At 35.4% G+C, this 20,936-nt stretch overlaps 1 protein-coding gene across 2 annotated transcripts in view; it reads right to left on the bottom strand.

Annotated features, from left to right (window-relative positions):
- LOC149567292 (ubiquitin-like-specific protease 1D) overlaps nucleotides 1-20,936 on the bottom strand; it is a 146,659-nt gene that overhangs the window by 34,018 nt on the left and 91,705 nt on the right. For both annotated transcript variants that reach the window (XM_089820459.1, XM_089820458.1), the window contains one exon: nucleotides 10,542-10,644. In XM_089820459.1, coding sequence (XP_089676585.1) covers nucleotides 10,542-10,644 — 103 coding nt within the window. The remainder of the gene's footprint in view (nucleotides 1-10,541; nucleotides 10,645-20,936) is intronic.

The following is a 20,936-nucleotide window of genomic DNA, read 5'->3' as shown; positions in this document are numbered from 1 at the left end:
TGTTTGCTCCAACAGGATAGTAAGGCTCAGCGGGACAAAGGAAAATGATTGAAGCAGGTTCGTGGATCTTCGAAGCAGTAGAAACTATGAATCATTCGAAAGATGATATTCTGTAGCAAGTTTTTTGTCCATTTTGATATAGTTTTTGTCGTATTCTGTATAGTCGGGTCAAGGAGGTCTTTCTATGTAGTAATGTTTAAAAAGGTCAAAAATGTAAAGCTGGTAGCCCTTGGAACATAAGTAATTTTGTAAGTATGGGTGGGGTATAGATGGCAGATGTAAGGAGATATCAAAACATGAAGATTATACTGTAAAGATGATATGTATCTTTTGACTATTAATAAAATATATCTTATTATCGATCAAAAAAAAAAAAAAGTTAATATTTCTTTCAATTAATATGTGCTAATCATGCATTGAATGTATAGTGAAAACTAGTGACTTGATTAAAATGAAATACATAAAAATATACAATGGAAAATTCTAACCCACAAAGGTAACCATACCCTTCAAACAGTTATGTTTTCCTTAAAATAAGCATTGTATTAACTGCACTATCTTGAATTGAAGTAGTTATTGGGCTCTTTGTTTTCTTGGATCTGGAAGTGGGAATTGGATGTTTTGAGCCTTGCCATACTATAGAAACCATACTGCTGAAGGACATCTGCAAATTTGGCAATTCAGTTCAAGCATTCCTTACTGCTCTTGGCTTTGCAATGTTTTTGCTGTTGAAATTGTGGGAGACATAAAATAGGGCTTTTGCTTATAATTCTCTTCTTTGATAATTAAACTAAGGGAATGCATTCTGTATTCATGTGTATGTGAAACCGAATTCTGGATAATTTGGCTAGGGCCTTAACTTTTTCTTGCTTTCTTTTAAGTTTTGTATTATTGGAAGAATGGTATGTGTGGAGTTTGTTTCAAATACGATATTGTTTGGAATATATGCATGTTGTTTGAAATTAACCAGGAAAGAGTGATTTAAATATGATAGATTACTTAAAGAATGTTTTGGTCTTATCATGTCCAGTAATGAGTTGGGGAGAAATTATCTCCAGAAGATGCTATTATGCAGATCTCTGTTTGGCATTTAACACGTATCTAGTTCTTGAGCTAAACACATCAAGAACCACAATTACTGTGTTTGAGAGCTAATGTATAGGGAAGACATTTATTTCCAATTTAAAACTCCTCAATCGGTGTATTCTCTTGCATTTTTGTCACCACAAAATGTAGGTAATAATACGAAACTTTTTCAACTCGGTTTCGCATTTCTCTGAGTTTAGGTCATTATTTAATTGGTTAGTATTGATCAATCAATCGACCCCCATTGATATAATGATTCCTCTTATTGAAGGTTTTTGTCAAGTCTTTTTAGTTTTTCTATTTTTTGAGTCTATGCTTGATTTCTAAAGTCTTTAATGTCATTTTTCTCATTTTTTAGTTCGTGTCAGTTTATTGGTATCACTGTTTTCAGCTACTAGATAGAAGTGTAGTTAGAGATTTCATCTTTTGCCCATTACTCGCTCCATGGGCAAGTGGATTCTTTCCTAAAAGTTAAGAAGAAAGAACATTGGTAACACTCCTTACAAAATCTCTCAACTTCTTGCTTACCTTGAGTTGATTGAAAGAACGGTGAGAAGGGGGAGTCTTCCCTTTAATGTAGGAGAGACTCTGTCTCACATGCTGTGGCTGGTCATCCTATTTTGCGACTAGATTTTACCCAAAACTGTCAGTTGCAAATATCCACCCAACACATTGCTTGGTAATTTAATGACTGTCCTATCTTAGTTTGAAAGAAAAATCAATCTATCACTGCAATACATGAGTGTCTATTCAAGGTGTTCGGCCTTCTGCTCAACAATTTAGGCTCACGCTCTAATTGGCATTTTAAATTGTTTATCGGATGGTTTGATTATTTTTTGTTTATTTTTTTCCTTTAGAACATCTCCATTAAAATGATTTGGTTGCAACAAAAAAACCCTCTGAGATGTGTATTAGCGAACATTTTTAATGTGACCGGATATATGGGATGGCCAGTATGCGTCTCAAGTCTGAAATAATACCGTGGTTATCATCTAGATAAGTTTCAAGTCCAAGCCTTTGGCTTAAACTTTTTTGTCATCATGTATTATTATGTTTGCAGTAGTTCATCATTTCCTACCATAGGCGGCTGGTGTGCTTCTACTATTCAATGACGAAAGAGGCGACAACCATGTGGTTGTGCACTGCTTACCACAGCAATGGAAATTGTCCCATCTTGGCCTTAAAAAACAGATTTTCCCTTCCCAATCAGAATAGCTTCATTTTAATGCTGGACACACTTTCCCCTTTCAATGTTCACAGTTGTTGCAACAAACTATAAAGAAAAAGGAAACCATGAGTGTCAAATAGAGTCAATGAATTTGGTAGAAGAATTAAACAAAAATTTGAATGTGTTTTATATTGTTGCATGAGCCCCATCTTTAATTACACTTATTTTTATTGCTTCTTATTTGCTGGAAACTGTACTGAAATTTATTCACTCATATTCTCTTTATGCTATGGTATTGTGTGAAAGTGTTTGGTTGGGCAGTATGCTGAGTTATTGAAAAGGGAAAATAAGAAATTTTAATTTGATTAGCTGGCAACGTTAAATAGTATGATGGAACTTAATAGCTAAAATGCGAGGATAATTTTGAGTCTGCTCATATCCTATTTGTACCTTTAACATGATGCGCTTGTTTGTGATACTTTTCATGTAAAAGAAATTCCCTCACAATGCTTACGTAAATTTGGAAATTACCTTTACTTTCCCATCTTTATCAAAGTGTTTCTATAGCTTGTAGTTTTCGACAGATATTGGAATTTATCCTCTTGTTTAGTATCATCATTATTCTTTGCTTAAATTAACTTTAAAAAAAAAGTAGATTTCAGACTATGAACAAAAATAAAATAAAATCAGATTATATATATATATATATATGTTGTTTAATTGTTTGATAATGCTGTTTTGGGATATGTGCTTGCATATAGTTTGCGGAGTTTTGGAAGGGGGCTGTACACATTATTTTATAACTTGCAGTATTTCCATAGTGTTATGTTAAATTAGGTATTACAAATGGATAATTGATACGTTGAATTGAATAAAATATATGAAAATGACAATTGGACATTAAGAATGTTATATGATTTATAAGACATTAGTAGCTAAAAAATGTTAGTTATGATTTGTAGAAATTACCAAATGTTTATCCAAAGTGATAATTGGACTTTGTTGATTTAGAATTAGATAATGCTTTGTACAAAGATATTAATGGGGTGTATGTGTGAGACAGAAATAGACATTCAATTTACATGTGTTATTTCCAAAGTAACGAGAATCGGAATCGGATTGGAATTGACAAGGTGGAATCAAATCACGAATCGGCCATGAATTGGAATCGAATCAGCCACGAATCAGAAAATTAAAAAAACCCTTGAAATTTAGTAACTTATTTCATAAACCCTTTATCTCTGATTTGATTCACCGATTCACAAAAAATCGTTTGGCTTGAATAGAATTGCCGAATCGTGTGAATCACGTGAATTGCCATGATTCTAGTTACTATGGTTATTTTATTTGAGGTGTAGTTAATATTTTAATATTTTATTCATGGTGAAGACTCATGCTACAGAAAGTCTGATTTTTCATAGCAAACCTTAAAGAATGAAGTAGAAAATTCATTTATTGGTAATAGATCTCAGGATCATGACTTGCAGGGACTTGCAGTTATATTGGAAGCGAAAGTGGGCATAGAGATGGACATAACAGCAGCTGCCACTTTAACACCTGGGCCATCTTTTGAGTACATACCAACAGTGCCTTGATGATGTGTGCACAAATGATAGAACACATGATGTTGATCATGAGGTGAGCATTGTGGATACCGATACAACATCCTTCAACAGTGTTGATTTTGATGCTGAGAGCATGCATAAGTGCCATGAATTCTAGCAACAAAAGTTGGCTGGGCACTTAAAAGTGAATGATAGTATGATTGCCACAGCCATTTAGCATTTTAATGCTGCTCATCAGATGTTAGCCCTATTTGATTGGCTGCTAAGGTATGTCCATGTCGGATGAGCACAGTGATAGTGGCTTCTCCCTTGTAGAGATTCATTCACTTAAATGAGTTATGAGGATAATGAAACATAGTTACTTGCAGTTATAAGCTAACAAGGACTATATTCTCAAGTGGGGTTGCACTTTTTACAACGCATTGATGGGAAAGGAAGAGGAGGTAGATGAGCACACTCTTGAACTTGAGGTGACTACAAACTTATTGGAGAGCACCTAATTCTCTCTACATGAGTCACAATCACAGTTAGGCGGGGTTACTATGGAGTTGAGCCAAGCACAGTCTTCACCATTTGCAGCTGCACTCCAATTTCCTACAATGACGGTAATGATTTGATATCCATAGGCTATGTTTGTGAGAAGGTTTAGGATGTAACCATGCTTATCACAGTTACAGGTGCAGATGGTATATTTGGGATGAGTGCATCTGTAGAGAGTAGTAGGAGTCTACATGTTGCATTATGTTCTCGTATGGTTACATCCACTGCAGATATTGATTATAAGCTAGATGTTAGGGGTTACATTCAGAGCTATGACAGTCAGAATTTGACTGAGTTGGGAGATTTTTACTGCGACTACACAAGGAGGAATACTCAAGGTTACACCTGATGGAGCCCAGGTTTTTACAAAATTTTAGGTCTCCATTTGTGAAGTAATATTGGGGATTGGCTAATGGAAATATTTATTTTACCATACTGGATATGTGAAAAATAAGTTGCAAGAAATAATATGAAAAGATATACACCAGAAAAAGCCAATATAATGCTAGCAGCATATAACATGATTGGGTAAAGTTTAGTGAAATGGTCAAGATTAAAATACCTATATGGAAGCACACAATGTAAAAAGTTGCCATATCAATTAACAACATTCAATTACATTTGCAGCCAATCCTGACATATATGACACAAGTTTAAAGGCTATATATACAGCAATAACTATATAGTGATATTGTGAACATAACATGTTGCTTGCATAGAAAAATGTTGCCGTTAAAGAAGTTCAGATATGTTGAAAGAAAATTACGATGCCAGCTGTCATCACTAAAAATATTAGAAGTCCATATCCTGAATCTTAATGGATAAATCAACATATCAAGTTCTGAATGTATGACTGAAGATAAATAAGTTGAGCACTGTATCAATTTGTGTATGTCTGTAGAATATGTTCCACGATACCTTCATGCAGAAACTAGTATATGGGTATATGTAATGATGAAGTAGCAATTTTAATATTCCAATACAATCTGAATCAAAATATGGTGCTGATGCTGTCAGAGTTTGGAATACATAAATCGCATACAACAGCAGTCACAAAAATTATAAAAATAAAGTTGAAGGCAGCAACTAAGCAACCACAATATATTCCATAAGGGCAACAATATACCATAAAGGCGACCAAACATGATTGAACAGTTCTGAAAAAGTGGGATTAAAATATTTTTGAAGCGGTAACCTGTCTCACAACGGTGAAATTGACTGTGTCATCCGCAGGTAGATGTTTGAGGATTCAAACATGGATATGAAACTTCATAAGCCTGCTAAGTATGAAGTTTGAGTGGCAGTCTTTAGATAAACAGTGTGGAATTAAGTTGTTAACTTCAGTCTCAGTATACAAATCAAAAGATTGGGTATAGCCAATCAATTTGGCAAAACATTGCAAAATGCAACAGGATGTATGCCGTATGAGAAGAGTTTGAAAAATTAGAATAGCATACAATGATACTATTAAAAGGATCCAGAACGAACGGAAGCTCAGTTGATCCACCATGGGTATTTGCATAGATAAAGTGACCCTAATAATACTATGGAGGAAAGAAATAAAAGTGACGTTGTATGAATCAAGGAGGGATATTATACTAATGTCACCGCTGCCGGTTCATCCCCACACCAAAACTACACTATGAGGAGTACAAATCAGTTGTTGTCAGCCACTGATTCAAGTCTTATTTAATAATCAGCATCTAATATTTACTTAATTTCATTGTAGGAAACATGTGAAAGAGGAAGGACTTGCGTGTGTATGCAAGACAGAAGTGGAAAAGTATGCAAGACCATAAGATCATTTGCGGGCTCAGGTATGAAATCAAGGATGATGCGTACTTGTGATAAATGAACACAAATTTTCGGATGCAACAATACAAGAGTCATAGGCACCGATGGTATTTAAAAGGAATGCTTTCTTATTCTTCTTAATTAATTATAACCGATTGAGGTGATTAGGTAATGTGAAGGGACATGTTGGTTGCATTATAACCCTAAATATATGTATAAATACGAAATGTAAAATCAAACAAGGGACACAATTCACACAGATCTCTTACTTATGAGTACTTTATACTGATTTATGACACTAGGTTCTTTCATTGGCAAAGACTGAATGTTGAACAAAGCTTGTGGATATTGGATAATTGGGTAAATTTTTATATGTGAATTTGGGATCGAATCGCAGTGGATCGATCATGAGTAATGAGTGTCTTCACTGCATTTTTGTTTCTGGCATTACCAGTAAGCATGTTTATTTTATTTATTTGCACAAAGTTTGAGAGTCAAAAATATTAGAGTTTTGTCCTTTATAAATATTTTTTAAATTTTGTAAACAATTTAAATATCAGATAAGTGGATAGGATCATTTATAGCATTTTGAACTTGGTTATAATAGATATACTGAAATATTTAATTGTTTTTGTTTCTATGTCTAGCTTGTCTCCACACCTTATGAGTTAAAGCACAACCTAGACTAGTTTAAAATTGCATATATATATATATACGATCCATTGGGTCTTGATTACTAAATTGTTTATAGTTGAAGTGCATAAAACTTTATAATGTTGTACGTAATAAATTTATAATATTGACTCTATTTGCCCTTTAAATTTTGGCATTGGTCTTTATATTACTCGTGATCCATAATCCACTCACTAGCAATTATTTCATATTTTTCCTTTGAAGAATTAGTATATTTGTTTGTTACAATATTTCATAACTATTCTTATTTTTGAACATTCTTACATTCATTTATTGATTTACAAGTTTGAAGCATTTACATTCTGAAGTTATCATTGAAGTTGCGAAGTTAACATAATTTCAACACTTTTTGCAAATGTTTGTACAAGTTATAAGTTTTCGAAACCTCATGCCATTCAGAGGACTTTCATTGCATTTATAATCAAATTGTCTGATATAAACGTTCTTGGATTTTAGTGATTTGTCCAGGTTAGGTGCGCCCGCCTTGACTTTGCAAAGCCAGAAGTGAAGGGGACTTGGTTTACATTGATCAGTCCCATCACACTGGCCTTTTACCAATTGGAATCCCAGCATTGAATTGGCATGACTCATAGGAATCCAATTTGTGGTTTTGGGAACCAACAACACCATCCTTTGTGGTATAGGCATTTGCCATCTGTTATAGATGGGATCATTGATCACAAGTTGGATTACTCGTAGAGTCAACACATCCAAAGAAGCGTAGCAGAGGATGGAGATAATTGTAGCAGTATAGACACATTCAAATGTTCCAATCTCCACAATGCGGATGGTTGTGATTTCAATGTGCTCTGGGACCCAGTGATGACAAGGCTAGCACTGTAGTTTAGGTGGGTCGATAGTTACACCACCCTGGGGGACGGGGGGACGGCGAAACGAGGGGACAAGTTTTCGGGACGGGGGGACAGAGGGGCCTTAATTTGGGGACGGCGGGGGGACGGTGGGGGGACAGCGGCAGGGGACAAGAGCGGTGTATATATCTATGCATATGGTATTTAAAAATGTTAGTTATGAAAATATGTATTGCAATATAGGATGTAAAGATGTAAAAGAGTGAATACTTGAAACATTGCATTGAATTGGAACATCAAACATTAAACATAAATAGTCGAATTTGCAAATAGTGAATAGCAGGATGTCCCCCATCCTCGGTGGAGGTGGTGGAATCTAGTGGCACCGCTGGGGATGGGGAGACGGAGTCCCCAAGTCTCCGGTGCGTTGAAGTCTCCGAGACGTCGGGCAAAAAGGGGGGGGACGCGTCCCCGTGTTACTATGGGTGGGTCTCATTGACTGGCTTCACAGTTTCGGGCATGGTTCAAAGTTGAGTAGCACGAGACTAAGGACGTTCTTGCTGGCAAGCTTTTGTTCAAAGATTGGGATTGTTCTACTACATCGAAATTTCAAACGAGGCTCACAAAAGAGTTTTGGGATGTATACATGGTGTTGAGTGCAGACGATTATAAGCCCCATTAGAAGAAGCTGAGGTAATCTCAACCTAGAAAACAAGAAAAGCAGCCCCAAATGTTGCCCCATGAAGTTTTATTCCTTTGATGACCTCCCTCCTATAATGGACATGAAAGTAAGATGCTCTCCAAAGGCAGCATACTGTAGCCACATTGGAGCCCTAGCGTGCAATTATGGTTGGAAAATACCATATACCTCATTACCATTTGCAAATTCTAACAAAATTTGTCCAAGCTACACAATTATTGTTGTGATTGTGAAGACATTGAAAAGATCTGCCAGATAAATTTTTGTCCCTTAATTTCATTTTCTGTTTACAACTTTACATTTTGAATTTGTGCATAAATCTGTAAATAGCATGGCCATCAATAAAAATGACTTCCCTCCAATTCACATGATCATCACTGATTCACTATACAGATGGAGTCCGGTCAAATGGTCTAAAACCAGAAATTCTCTGAAACCAAAGTTGCCTTTTCTCTATATTTTGGCTCTCAATCTTAATATCGATAACAATCACCTAATGGTTTATTAGTGCAGTACCACTAACTTCAGTGTTTACTTAATGCTGTCCTTCAAGCCAAAATGCAAAATGATGGTTCAGTCAATCTTTTCGGCAATATAATTTATTGCTTTACATCTGTTGCACCATGAAAAGTAAATCTAGATCAACCACAGAGGAGTTGAATAGAAAGTGAATAAAATCCTCTGCACCTTTGGTCAATCTAAAACCATGATCCATTTCTTCCGAACTTTTTCTGTATTAAAATCTTCCATAAAAATGATTTTCTGCAGGTGTGTACTTATGGTAGGTCTGATATGAGATTATGTTATTCCAGTAGGGTGGAATATACACACTCATCCCACAGTTATCTGCTTGAAATAAATAGAGGAAAACAACAACCATACTCCATGGAAAGGTGGTGTAGGTGGTTAGTCATACCTAGCAAGGTTGTCTCAGAATATTATTTCTGTTTATGGAATATATGATTGGTAGCTCTTATATTTTATAAAACTTAACTCTTGAATTTAATGGGGTCATCACTGGAATCTGATCTTTAAAGCATACATACTATGCTATACTTCTGTTGTTTACATGGTAAGCTGAACATATCTCGTCAATTTTGAGAGAATGCAAGGTTTCAGATGTCTGTCGACAACATAAGAGTTAATGACATGAAAGTTAACAATATAACAAAAAATCAATTCTCTCATGCTCTGTTTTTTACCATATCTATTCTCCTTTACTCAAAGAATTTACCTTTCAAGAAAACATGTCTTTTGAGTGTTTCTCCAAGTTTCTGAAGACTCGAGATGTGGGGACGAGGTATTGGGGAACACCAAAAATCATTCCCAATATATTAAGAATGGTTTGGGGCAGTGGGGGAATGACTTTTTAAATAACTAAAAATACTTTAAAGTGAAAACAAGCTATAATTTTTGAACATAAATAAAGCTGTGCTCAATTTGCAACAGCGGTCCTCCTCCCAAAAGTTTCTTTAGGAGTTTTTTAGCAGTTTTTTCATTCAAATTTTACTTTTTAAACTTTACACACCAAATAGTGCAAGCGGTTCAGTACTTGAGAAAAGAACATTTCCTCTAAGTCCTCAAGTTTCAAGGACATCCAGGACATTGTGGATATCCCTCAGACCCCCTGAATGCATCCCCATGTAACACTATTTCTTTCCTCAAGGAAGCTTGTGAAGAAATTTTCAAAGAAAAATTTAATATCCACTCCAATCTTTCAAGAACCATAATCTCACCAAAAGCCATGGACCACTGCTGGAAACAGATGACTGCTTGATTAAGCGTTTCCTCACTTTGCAACACATTCAGTTACACATTTCACTAGGAATAAGCTTGTATAAGTTACCAATACTTGGTTAATTTGTCTCACATCATGAAGTACCTTTCATGATAAAAAATAATTGACCGTAATTTATCAAAAAAAATTAGCATATCTACTTAAATTTAACAACCAATTATAAATAATTTTAAGAAACTGATCAATGCATTCAGAACACAAATGTTGAAAAAATGCTAACAACAAAACAAATTCTGAATATTTTGCAAGATGATCATGGGGTTCAAAATTCTGTGGAGATGATAATTAGGATGGCATCACCATCAATGTTTCGGTTTTCTTGTTCTGAAAAAATTGGTTACATGAAAAAGTGAAAACAAAAGCTTTTGACACTCCCATTATATCTCACCTGAGAATCCAAGGCTTCTTCAAGCTTACTGTAAAAGAAAGTATTAAAGAAATGATAATCATTCTTTTGATTAATGGGTGAAGATCGAGAACATTGAAGGTGCCTGTCAAAATAAACAATGACATTTCATTACGTTTACCACTTTAATCATTACGAACAGTCAACTGAAAATTCAAGATGCTAATTTTTACAGATGGCCTATTTTTTATATATTGCTTAGGTTGAACACTCTCAATAGTGCTTATATTCACGCTTTCTTTTTCTAGATTTTTTAGTATAGATTTAAAATTAATACTTATGTTGATTGCTCAAGATCCTTGTATCAAACATACCGTAAAAGAGCCCTTTCATCATCTCTAGTTAAGAATTTGATTAGACGACTCAGTTTTATTATTGAGACTGGCCTCTCCCTCATCCAACATGTGCAATATTAAAAATCTAAAACTATACTGCAGAACCTAAGTTTCAAATGCTTAAATAGACATTAGATTAATCACACAAATCAATAAAATTCAAACTGCAAAAATGGACACAAGTACACAACCATTTAAAACTTGAAATCTGTTTTGCATTCCTTTGAAAGTTTACAAGGAAACATCTACAACTGTCAGCTACAGCTACACAGAATCATTACTTTATTCTGAGTTATTGAGCTTCTATCTTGCATCTATCTTTATACTATTCGGCTAAAATATATAAACTTCACCGATAACAGATTTTCACAATCCATGATATTATATTCATGCTTCTGGGTAAAATTGTGCATGAGTTGTTTCAGCATCAATGTTTTGGGTCATACTCAATGATCCATCATCATGATATATAAATTTTACATTCTTAGCTCTCTCATCCTGATGATGGATCAGTGAGTATGATGTGAAACGTTGATGATGAAAAAACTCACACAATCTTAACCAGAAGCATGAATATAATACATAAACTTCTAAAATAGAAATCCATCTCACACAAGTGATTTGGAGGATAAGTGTAGACTCTAAACCTTAGTGACTATATAAAAAAATTTAGACTAAATTAAGCTAAATAGAAGGCACTGAAATTTAAATCACTAGTCAATTACAAAACAGAAATAACTCAAACTAATTGCATGTTCACATTTAACCTATGTAGAATATTTGGGCTTAAAAACTCAACATAATGCCGTCTCATTTTGTACACCTTGTAAATTAGCAAGATTTAATTAATTAAGCTTAAATATATGAGGGATCAACTATAGTCTATCAGTATTAAATACCATAGAAAATGAGGGGACTAATATTCAGTTCATTAATAGAATGGCTCATAAAAGTGGAAGGTAAGAAGAGGTGATGCGATCAGACAGAGACTCAACTTTTGATGGGAAAGGATGTTACATTCCCTTCTCTTCTTTAAAAATTTGTCAAGAAATCAACAAGACAAAAGGTATTGCCTGCACTCCATAAAGATGCTGTTATTGGTACCAAAAGGGAAGTAGCTTTGATAGAAATGAGAAACTATATTTTCAGAATTATTTGAGAATTACAATTGTATAAAATTGAATTCAATGCAGCTTGATCATTTTTTATAAAGTCATATTTATAAATATTCTGTGATTCTTGTCTTAAGTTGGCATTACTGTTTTAGGGCAATAATAAGGAGTAAGGACTTACTAAAAAGGTACATTACAATTGGTATTAAAGCTTTAATCCTCTCAGCCTGTAGAGTAAAGATAAAATGATGGATAACAAGATTTAGAGGACAGTCAAGAGGATGTTTTGAATGGTCATGAGAGTGCTGTAAGTGCTCTAAAAACCTAAGTTAACAGTGGATGATTAAAGAAAATTCAGACATGATGTAAAAATATTTAGCAGCATATGAGGAAAGGTTTTCGAGAATGAAATGCAAATAAGCCAGTAATGAAGAAAAAACGACTGTGATAGGCATAGGAAAACATGGCAAATTCATGTGTACAATGACCAAAGGTTAAATGAACAAGAGTACAGTTGGAGAGAGGTCTCTGCCATATACACTTTTGAAGGTCAAGGTAGTTATAGTGTGCAACAGTCATAAGGATGTTCTAAATGGTCATGAGAGTGCTGTACGTGTTCTACAAACCTAAGTTAACAGTGAATGATTGAAGCAAATTCAGACTACATGTAAAAACATTAACAGCATACGGGGAAAGGTTTTCAGGAGTGAAATGCAAACTAAGCCAGTCATGAAGAAAAAAGACTATGATAGACATAGGAAAACATTACAAATTCATGTGTACAATGAACAAAGGTTAAATGAACAAGAGTACAGCTGGAGAGAGGTCCTTGCCATACACACTTTTCAAGGTCAAGTTTATTATAGTTTGCAAATGTCGTGACAAGGAAAGATAGCAGCTCTTTAAACTATGAAAAGTCAAGGCCATGTTGATGGTTGTATGGGAGAGATAAGTATTGTTGAGACCAAGTGTGAAAAAATTGCTGTTGCATCTGCACTTTCAGGGTATCTTTAATTAAGCATCCCAGCTTGTGATTTCTTGAGGACAAGCAATCGTTGGCAAATAAGACTGCAATGTCCCCTTTTTGAAGTGGGATTAATTGATAATTTAAAAATATTTAAAAATATAAATATAAAACAATATAATTAAAATTGAATTAGGATTGTGACTCCCTCAACCCTGAGATATAAAAGGGAAATCATTTCACTTAAGGACATTCATAAATCATCAATGTGGAATTTAGGAAATCAATGTGAAATTAAATTATTATCCTCAAAGGCAGCAATAAAGGGTGGTGACTTAATTCTTGTGAAGTGTTGCAACACATTTGTTGTGAAGGGTTTGAAGTTTTAACTACTTCAAGCAATGGGTTTAAAATACAAATCAATCCCCGAAGCAAAGGAAGGATGAATGAAGGGAGAACCATCAATTTAGGAATTAATCATCAAATTTCAACTATTTCAGCACATACAAAATCAGAAATCCATTCAAGAATCAGTTACAAAATTATCTAATAAATCAATCAACATTCAAAACTCAACTATATAAACATCAAGAATTTCATGCATCAATTCATGCGAGCAACGTTGATGCAAGAGCATCCTTGGGTTGTTGGCAATCTTGGATCACCCAAAAAGATTTCCTTTCAGTTTGCTTGTTTCATGTTCCAATTGGACAGCTTCTTGTTGTTTTAGGTAGCAATCGTCTTAGCTAGCTCGTTATCTTATGCGATCCTTATGGCCTAGTCTAGGCATCATGGAATTCCTATGCCTAGCTTTGCAACATGTTTTGAGGTTTCCTAATGAAGATATCTTATGATTGGTCCAGTCCTATATTGGCTTTCCTATTCTAACAAGCAGGCTGACATGTTTCGGCTTGAGATGGAAATTCACTACATGCAATGCTAATTGGTGCATTGTTTTATGTTGTTATATGTATGGCTGACCCTCTTGCATGTCTACATGACATGACGTATCTATTTGGGAATGTTCTTATGGATTTAGGTCTTAAACTTTATGTTGTAATGCTTTTCCTTTATCTAGGAGATTGTTAATCGGATAAGCCAGCTTATGTTCGGCAATCTTGTATATAAGTAGGGTAGTAGTCCTTGTTTGAGAAAGTGCTAGAAAGACTTTGAGTAGTGGAAAGGTAGCTGGGAGACTAGCATCTGTTTTTGTTAGTAACCAAGCATGTGTGTTTGGAAGGTAATCTGTAATGCCAAAGAGAGTGACATCATGAATAGGGTTTGCTGCTAATTGGCATAACAAAGGGAGTAACAACAATGAGGAAAAATCATATCGAGTTTTGGAGATTGTGAACCACCCTAGAAATCTCAATTGCAGGGTGGTAGAGGATAGACCTGACCAACAAATGCAGAGGGTTGGGCAAGAAAGAGTTGATGAATTGGTTGAGGGTAAGTTGGTGATTCTAGGACTAAGCAAACTAATTGTTTGAGGTAGATTGTTGGCGTTGGCAGATTACTTGTTGGTGTAAAGCAATCAACACTGGTGATCAGATCATCTAACTAGAGAAGATTATGAATCTAAGATTCCTTAAGATTGCAAGGATGTTGCTTAGAAGAATGGACCCTCGAAGGCTAGAGCAAATGATGGAGGAATTCAAAAATGACATAAGCACTGAGATTTCAAATGCATTGATTGGAGTTTGGAGGAACCCAAACTAAAGATGAATTTGATGAAGTTTCTGAAAATTTTGAAATAGTTAAAGTTGAGATCCCTATGGAGGAAGAAAGATTATTAAGAGCCATGTCACAAATGGGTAAGAGTCATATAATTAATGTTCTTTGCTATGTTGGTTCATTACATCCAGAGGAATTCATAAATTGGGTTAAAGAACTAGAGGATTACTTTGATCTTGATCATGTTAGAGATCCATAAAGGGTTAGGTTAGCATAGATTAAGTTGAAGGGTCATGCTGCCTTATGGTGGAAAGTCGCCTAAAGATAGAGAAGAAAATGGTGAACCTAAGATCACTAGGTGGAGAGTTACGGTTTCTAGACTTAGGCCAAGTTCATACTAGAAGATTATGAATTGGAATTGTTTAAGAAACTATAGAATCTAAAGCGGAAAGATTTGATAGTTAAGAAGTATACCGAAGAGTTCAAGAAAATGACAATTAGATCGAGACACCAAGAATCATCTAAGGAAAAAGTGTCTAGGTACATTAATGGTTTAAGGCTTAACATTCATGATAAGTAATGTTGAGGATTAGTACAATAGAGGATGCTTATCAAAGGTGGCATATAAGTTGAGGAGGATATAGGTTACACCAAGGGTTAGGAATAAACCTATTGGTGATAAGAGCAAAGAAAATCTCATTGCCGAAGAGGAACTTGATCAAAAAATTCATGGAAGAGGCAGAGACAATAGAGAGTTCAAAGGTACTTTTTCCAAATGTGGGAATGTTGGACATGGAGCATTCTAATGCTCGGTTGGTTATAGCAAGGGAAAACATAACCTAGTGCAACATGAGGATCAAGCTGATAAAGATGAACTTGTTGAAAGGGAAGTTGCACTTAAGATGGGGGAATCTCTAATGTTTAGGAGAGTTGTTCGTCCAAATTTGTCTTTACTCCAGTCAGATGTTGAAGGCCACTTATGCTTCTATAGATGATCTTTTTAATTCACATTTGCGTGCATGGAAGCATAACAGTGGGGAATATGAATGGTCATGTGTTATGCAATGGAGGAGTATTGGGCAAAGTACAGTGTTTCTAGGAGAGGTATCGAAGGAGTTTGAGGAAACACAGCATTGAGAAATGAGATTACTTGCAGACGACTGAATAGAGTTTGGATCAACTTATGGGTTGCCTTGATTGATACAGTCTTGTGGGACAACCCCTCACAAAAACAACTTTGACGCCACTCAAGAAGGGGTCTCAAAGCTAATACACGAGCAATAACTAGTTGACATATATTGCTACAGTTTGTTGAAGAATATGAAGAATAGGTAGAATGCACGACAGGTACAAGGGACGATGAGGAAACGTGGTTGTGTCAGATGAAGTAATCAAGAGTGGATTTGGCATCATCTTCAAGCATCCCATGTAAGCTACCTTCCTTTCAAGTTAGCATACTAACAAGGGTCGGGTACTTGTATTGTGGAGGCACCATCACCAAAAGGTGACAGAATGGAAACAGGTAAAGGGGTATCAACTTCACAAGTGGACACCAACTTAGTAGAGGTTAATACCAGTTAGCTCGAGCAAACACACAATAACGTAGGAAACTAGAACCATTGTTGGCATCCATAGGTCAGCTAGAGTAGTCAAACAAAGTATTGACCATAACAACTAGAAAGTACATTAAGGAGTTCTACCAATATGCACAAGAAGTTGGGAAGAACTTATAACTGCCTTTGTGTATTCATTTCACTTATACATGTAAGTGAATGAAAAAACATTTTGATGTTGTTTACATTAAATGTTTCCAATTTTGTTACTATTCGATGCTCATAAACAAAATTTGCGTAGTGGTAACTTTATTGGGTAAACTAGACTCAAAACCTGCACATTAAATCACATACTACACTACAAAACAAAAGTTTTTGCTCAAATAGGGAACTCAATAACAATTACTTAGTAACAAGAAGCAGTTATCCTAACTGAACAAAGGGTGGACCCTTTTAGCAGTATTAGAAGAGTGAATCTTGCCATCCTTGTGGGAAAAATACTACAAAAGGTGGGGAAATGATATGACAGAGTAAGTGTACAATTGTTGACATACCACAACTTGAGGACTAAAGCATGTTTAAACGCACGTCAAGAAGAAAAAAATTATACTTCCAATGTAAAGAACCATGGGAATCAACTCAAAAATGTCCTTTGAAGGCTAAGGCAGCTCAAACAAAGTATTTTTCAACAAAAGAATCAGTTTTGGAAGATGGGATTCACAATTTGCTATGGAGGACATCAAGGAAGAAAAGGCTACAAGTGAAGAAATAGATGATGGGAAAAACAATTGCAAGGCTCTCGAGTGATGACCAAGCAATAACTTTTAAAGTGTAATACAGGGGCAATGAGTGATCACCCTAGTCGATATAGGTGCTACGCATAATTTTGTCTCTAAAAAGTTGGTTAGGACAAATGGTCTTCAAACAGAGGGACACAGAGGCTTAAAGTGATTGTAGCTAGTGGTCATACATTGCATAGCACAAACATCTTTAATGACATACATAGGCTATATCCTTAACAAACATCAATTTGCTTTTGCTAATCAACAGTTTGATATTTTGTCAAACATTTGGCAAGCAAATTATTATCACTCAATAAATAATGCTTTAAATTCAAAGCCAACTGTTCACAATTTTAATTGATTAAGTCTTTATCAATTTAGACAAATGAACACCACTAATCAATTCAGAAGTAATTCTATAATTGATGGCAATGCTACTAATATCCAATTTAAAAATTGACTTCTGGAAGTTTACAAGAATGCAATAATGAACCTGGAAATTGACTTCTAATAGATGAAATATGGATTGCAGCTCTCAAGAAATAATCCAATTTACTCGTACGTTCAGAAATACATCTCTTCGCTTATAATTGCAGGTGCTCTAAAACCTGATTGCTGCCCTCCAATAATTGATTGCAGCCTTCCACAAAGTCTGAAATCGCTGCCAAATACAGGGATGACAGCCACAATACATTCCTCTTTAACCATGCCAAACAGCAGACAATAATGGTGTTCCAAAACACAAATTCTCCAGCCACAATGAAATTCCCAGGTATAGTACATAACAGTTGGGAAATACTATAATTTAATCAAGACAATTTTCAAAATTAATTCACAATATCTCAGCTGTGAAACACCAAACACTTTTTATTTCCAAACCCTTCTACTTCAGCAAGGGCAAAGAAATCAGCAAACTCAGAAACTCTTCGCAGGCAACAAAAGAAAATAATCAATCAGATGCTTTACTCATCAAATGGGCTCATATATATAATCTCCAAATGGCACAAAATTTCCCAAATTAACTTCACTTAAGAAGCTTCCCACACACAACATTAAAACATAATAAAGTGTCATTATAAACTAAATTATTAATTGCTTTTGGCTCCAAAATGACCTTTTCCACCATAACTTCAAATTCTGACATGTAAGGCCACTATTTCTTGTTCCCATGATTTAAAACTTTTCGTCCCGATTCCAACGAGCTATGATACTAAGGTGACCAACCAACAACACTAACAAAAATAGCAACCTTAGCGTATTTAGATGAATAATAATAATTCACCTGGCTTGCAAAAACAACTGAAGAAGCATCAGAATCAAAATCTAACAACATCAAAGTGATTTTGATGATGAAACACGGTGAATGAACCTGATGGGGTGACTTACTATAAATAGACGCTCCCTTCAAGATTCTTGGATTCCAAATTGAAAGCCCAAAGTAAAAACTGAGAGCATCCTCCAACTCGTCTGACTCAACTGAGGTCATCGGAACCAACAAATTGACTTACTATAATAGTAAGTCCCTCAAATAGAGCCAAAACACACCCTACAACTAAGACCCTCAAATCATATCGTTAGTTCATAAGGGTCGCGATGGTGAACTGACCTAGCCAACTGCAGGAACTTGCTAAAAATGAGGACATTACATTGTCAAATCATAAATGTATGTAAGATGAAGATCCATAAAACCAATGACATCAAATCATAAATGTATATAAGATGAAGATCCATGAAATGTATGTCTATCTCTAAACAAAATGATAAAACAACTTTATCTACTCTAGCTCTAGCTCAAGTCAATCTCTCACTTTTCCTCTCTTTTTGTTATACTCAAGAAATAGAAGGCCTTTTAGGGTTATAAGAAAGAGAAATGTTACAAAAATTATTTTAAAAAGCTGTATTTTTTTATGCTAAGTTGCCCAATTGGGCTGCCCGATTTTTTGAGCTGATTCATGCCAATTCATGGAAATGCATGCAATTCATAGCGATTCATGGGCAAAAATCAGCATTTGATTCAACGTCTTATCAAAAATCACCTAGAATATTTCGTATTGCCGAATCACATGAACTGTTGCAATTTTTGGTTCTCTAGTTAAAACAGATGATTGGAGAGAGCTGATTTCCACAGAATAAAGACAAGTGGGTTTTGAGCATTAGTGATGGTTCCACCTAGGATGGAGAATTAAGTGGTAAATGATTTGATTATGCATAAGAATCAGATTTGGTTAGTACTTTGATCTAGGATTAAGCAAAAGATTTTGAGAGCTTTTCACGATTCACTTATAATAGGTCACCAGGGAAGCTTCAAAACTTTCAAGCGAGAGACAACTTCAAATGGAAGGGGCTCAAATTGGATGTATTACAGCATGTGAGGGAGTGCACAATAAATCAGCGGAATAAACAAGAGCACTAATTCCCTTATTGATTTCTATAGCCTTTTCCCATTCTCATTGGGAAGTGGGCAATGTGTTGATGATTTTATTATGGGTTTGACTAAGGGCAAAAGGAAGGGATTGTAGTTTTGTAGTGGTGGATCAAGTGACTAAGTTTGCACATTTATTTTCTATTGCATCGACACATACAACAATTCAAGTAGTAGAATTATTTTTCACAGAGATATGTAGCTTGCATGGGTTGCCATAGACTCTTGTTAGTGATCGGGATAGAAGGTTCATAAGCCTTATTTGGAAGGATCTTTTCAGATGTGGTATCAAGCTTGTCCCAAGCAATAGTTATCACCCTCAAATGAACAGTTAGATCGAGATAGCGAACAAATGGGTTGAGCATTATCTTTGCAATTACATAGCAGGGCAACAAAATGTGTGTGAAGTGGTTGCATCTTGACGATTATTTCTTTTACACTACTTACCACATGTCCATCCAAATGACACCCTTTATGGCTCTCTATTGGTATGATGCTCTGCATTACATGGTTTTGCTCCCTATTTTTTTGACGTAATTGAGTAGGTGGTACAATTCTTAGAGTCTCTCACAAAAGTCTTGAGGCTAGTGGATGGAGACAAATCCCCGATGAGATATTTAAATGAGGTCATGGATAGGACCAAGGAGGTGCTGAAGGATAGGTTGGAAAATGATAGGACGAGGTATCAACCATTATGGGACATAATTGATAGGAGATGGGATAGAAAAATGCACTCTACTCTTCATGTTGCAAGATACTTTGTGAATCCATCATTGTTCTACAACATGAAGTTTGTTGAGATTAATGTTGAGGTCACACAAGGCTTGTTCATGTGCATGGAAAGAATGCTTCAAAACGTAGACAAATTGAAAGATGATATGTCAGAGCTGCAGACATATAAGAAGTGAAAAGGTGTTCTCTCATCTAGGGTTGTCAAGGAAGCCTTAACAACCTTCCAACTAGGTAGACTCTATGTTTGAACTTTTGATTGTCCATTTATTTTGTTGACATGATCAAAAAATTGGTTAAAACTTGAAGATATTCTTACATGATATCATTTTCCCATAATCTGTTTTTTAGCTCAATGGTGGGTATGTATCCTTTCTCTATACAGACATCCAAATAAAGCAGCTATGAACCTCAAAAAGAGGGTACCATCCGGTCCCACCCAACATCTGGCTAAAGAAATATCAGAGATGCCGAGTTGGTCAGCGAGAAAGGATTGTCCAGCTGTCATAGGGTCTATAGTACTAGTAGGGAGGCCCCGAACTCTGAGGTTAAGCTCCTGGGCCCTCCCGCAACATTCCTTGGTAATTTTCCCTTGGATGATCTTTTCCACACCAATAAAAGGATCCAATGGGATTCACACAAACAGAGGTCCGTGATTTAGCCTTTTCCTCCGTCTCTAATAGAAAAGTAGTGTGCTTGGTCACAAGATCGCATTGTTGTTTTTTGAAGGTGTCTAGGTCTCCCAGTTGATCAATGATTGTATCAAAGTGTTTTGTGATGTTTGTTGTTTCAAATAAGAGAGTACC

This window comes from Cupressus sempervirens, chromosome 3, assembly GCF_028749045.1.
Source record: "Cupressus sempervirens isolate cs-2001-9-10 chromosome 3, ASM2874904v1, whole genome shotgun sequence".
Lineage (NCBI taxonomy): Eukaryota > Viridiplantae > Streptophyta > Pinopsida > Cupressales > Cupressaceae > Cupressus > Cupressus sempervirens.
The sequence above is the reverse complement of the archived record's forward strand: the minus strand, read 5'-3'. Positions and strand labels throughout refer to the sequence as shown.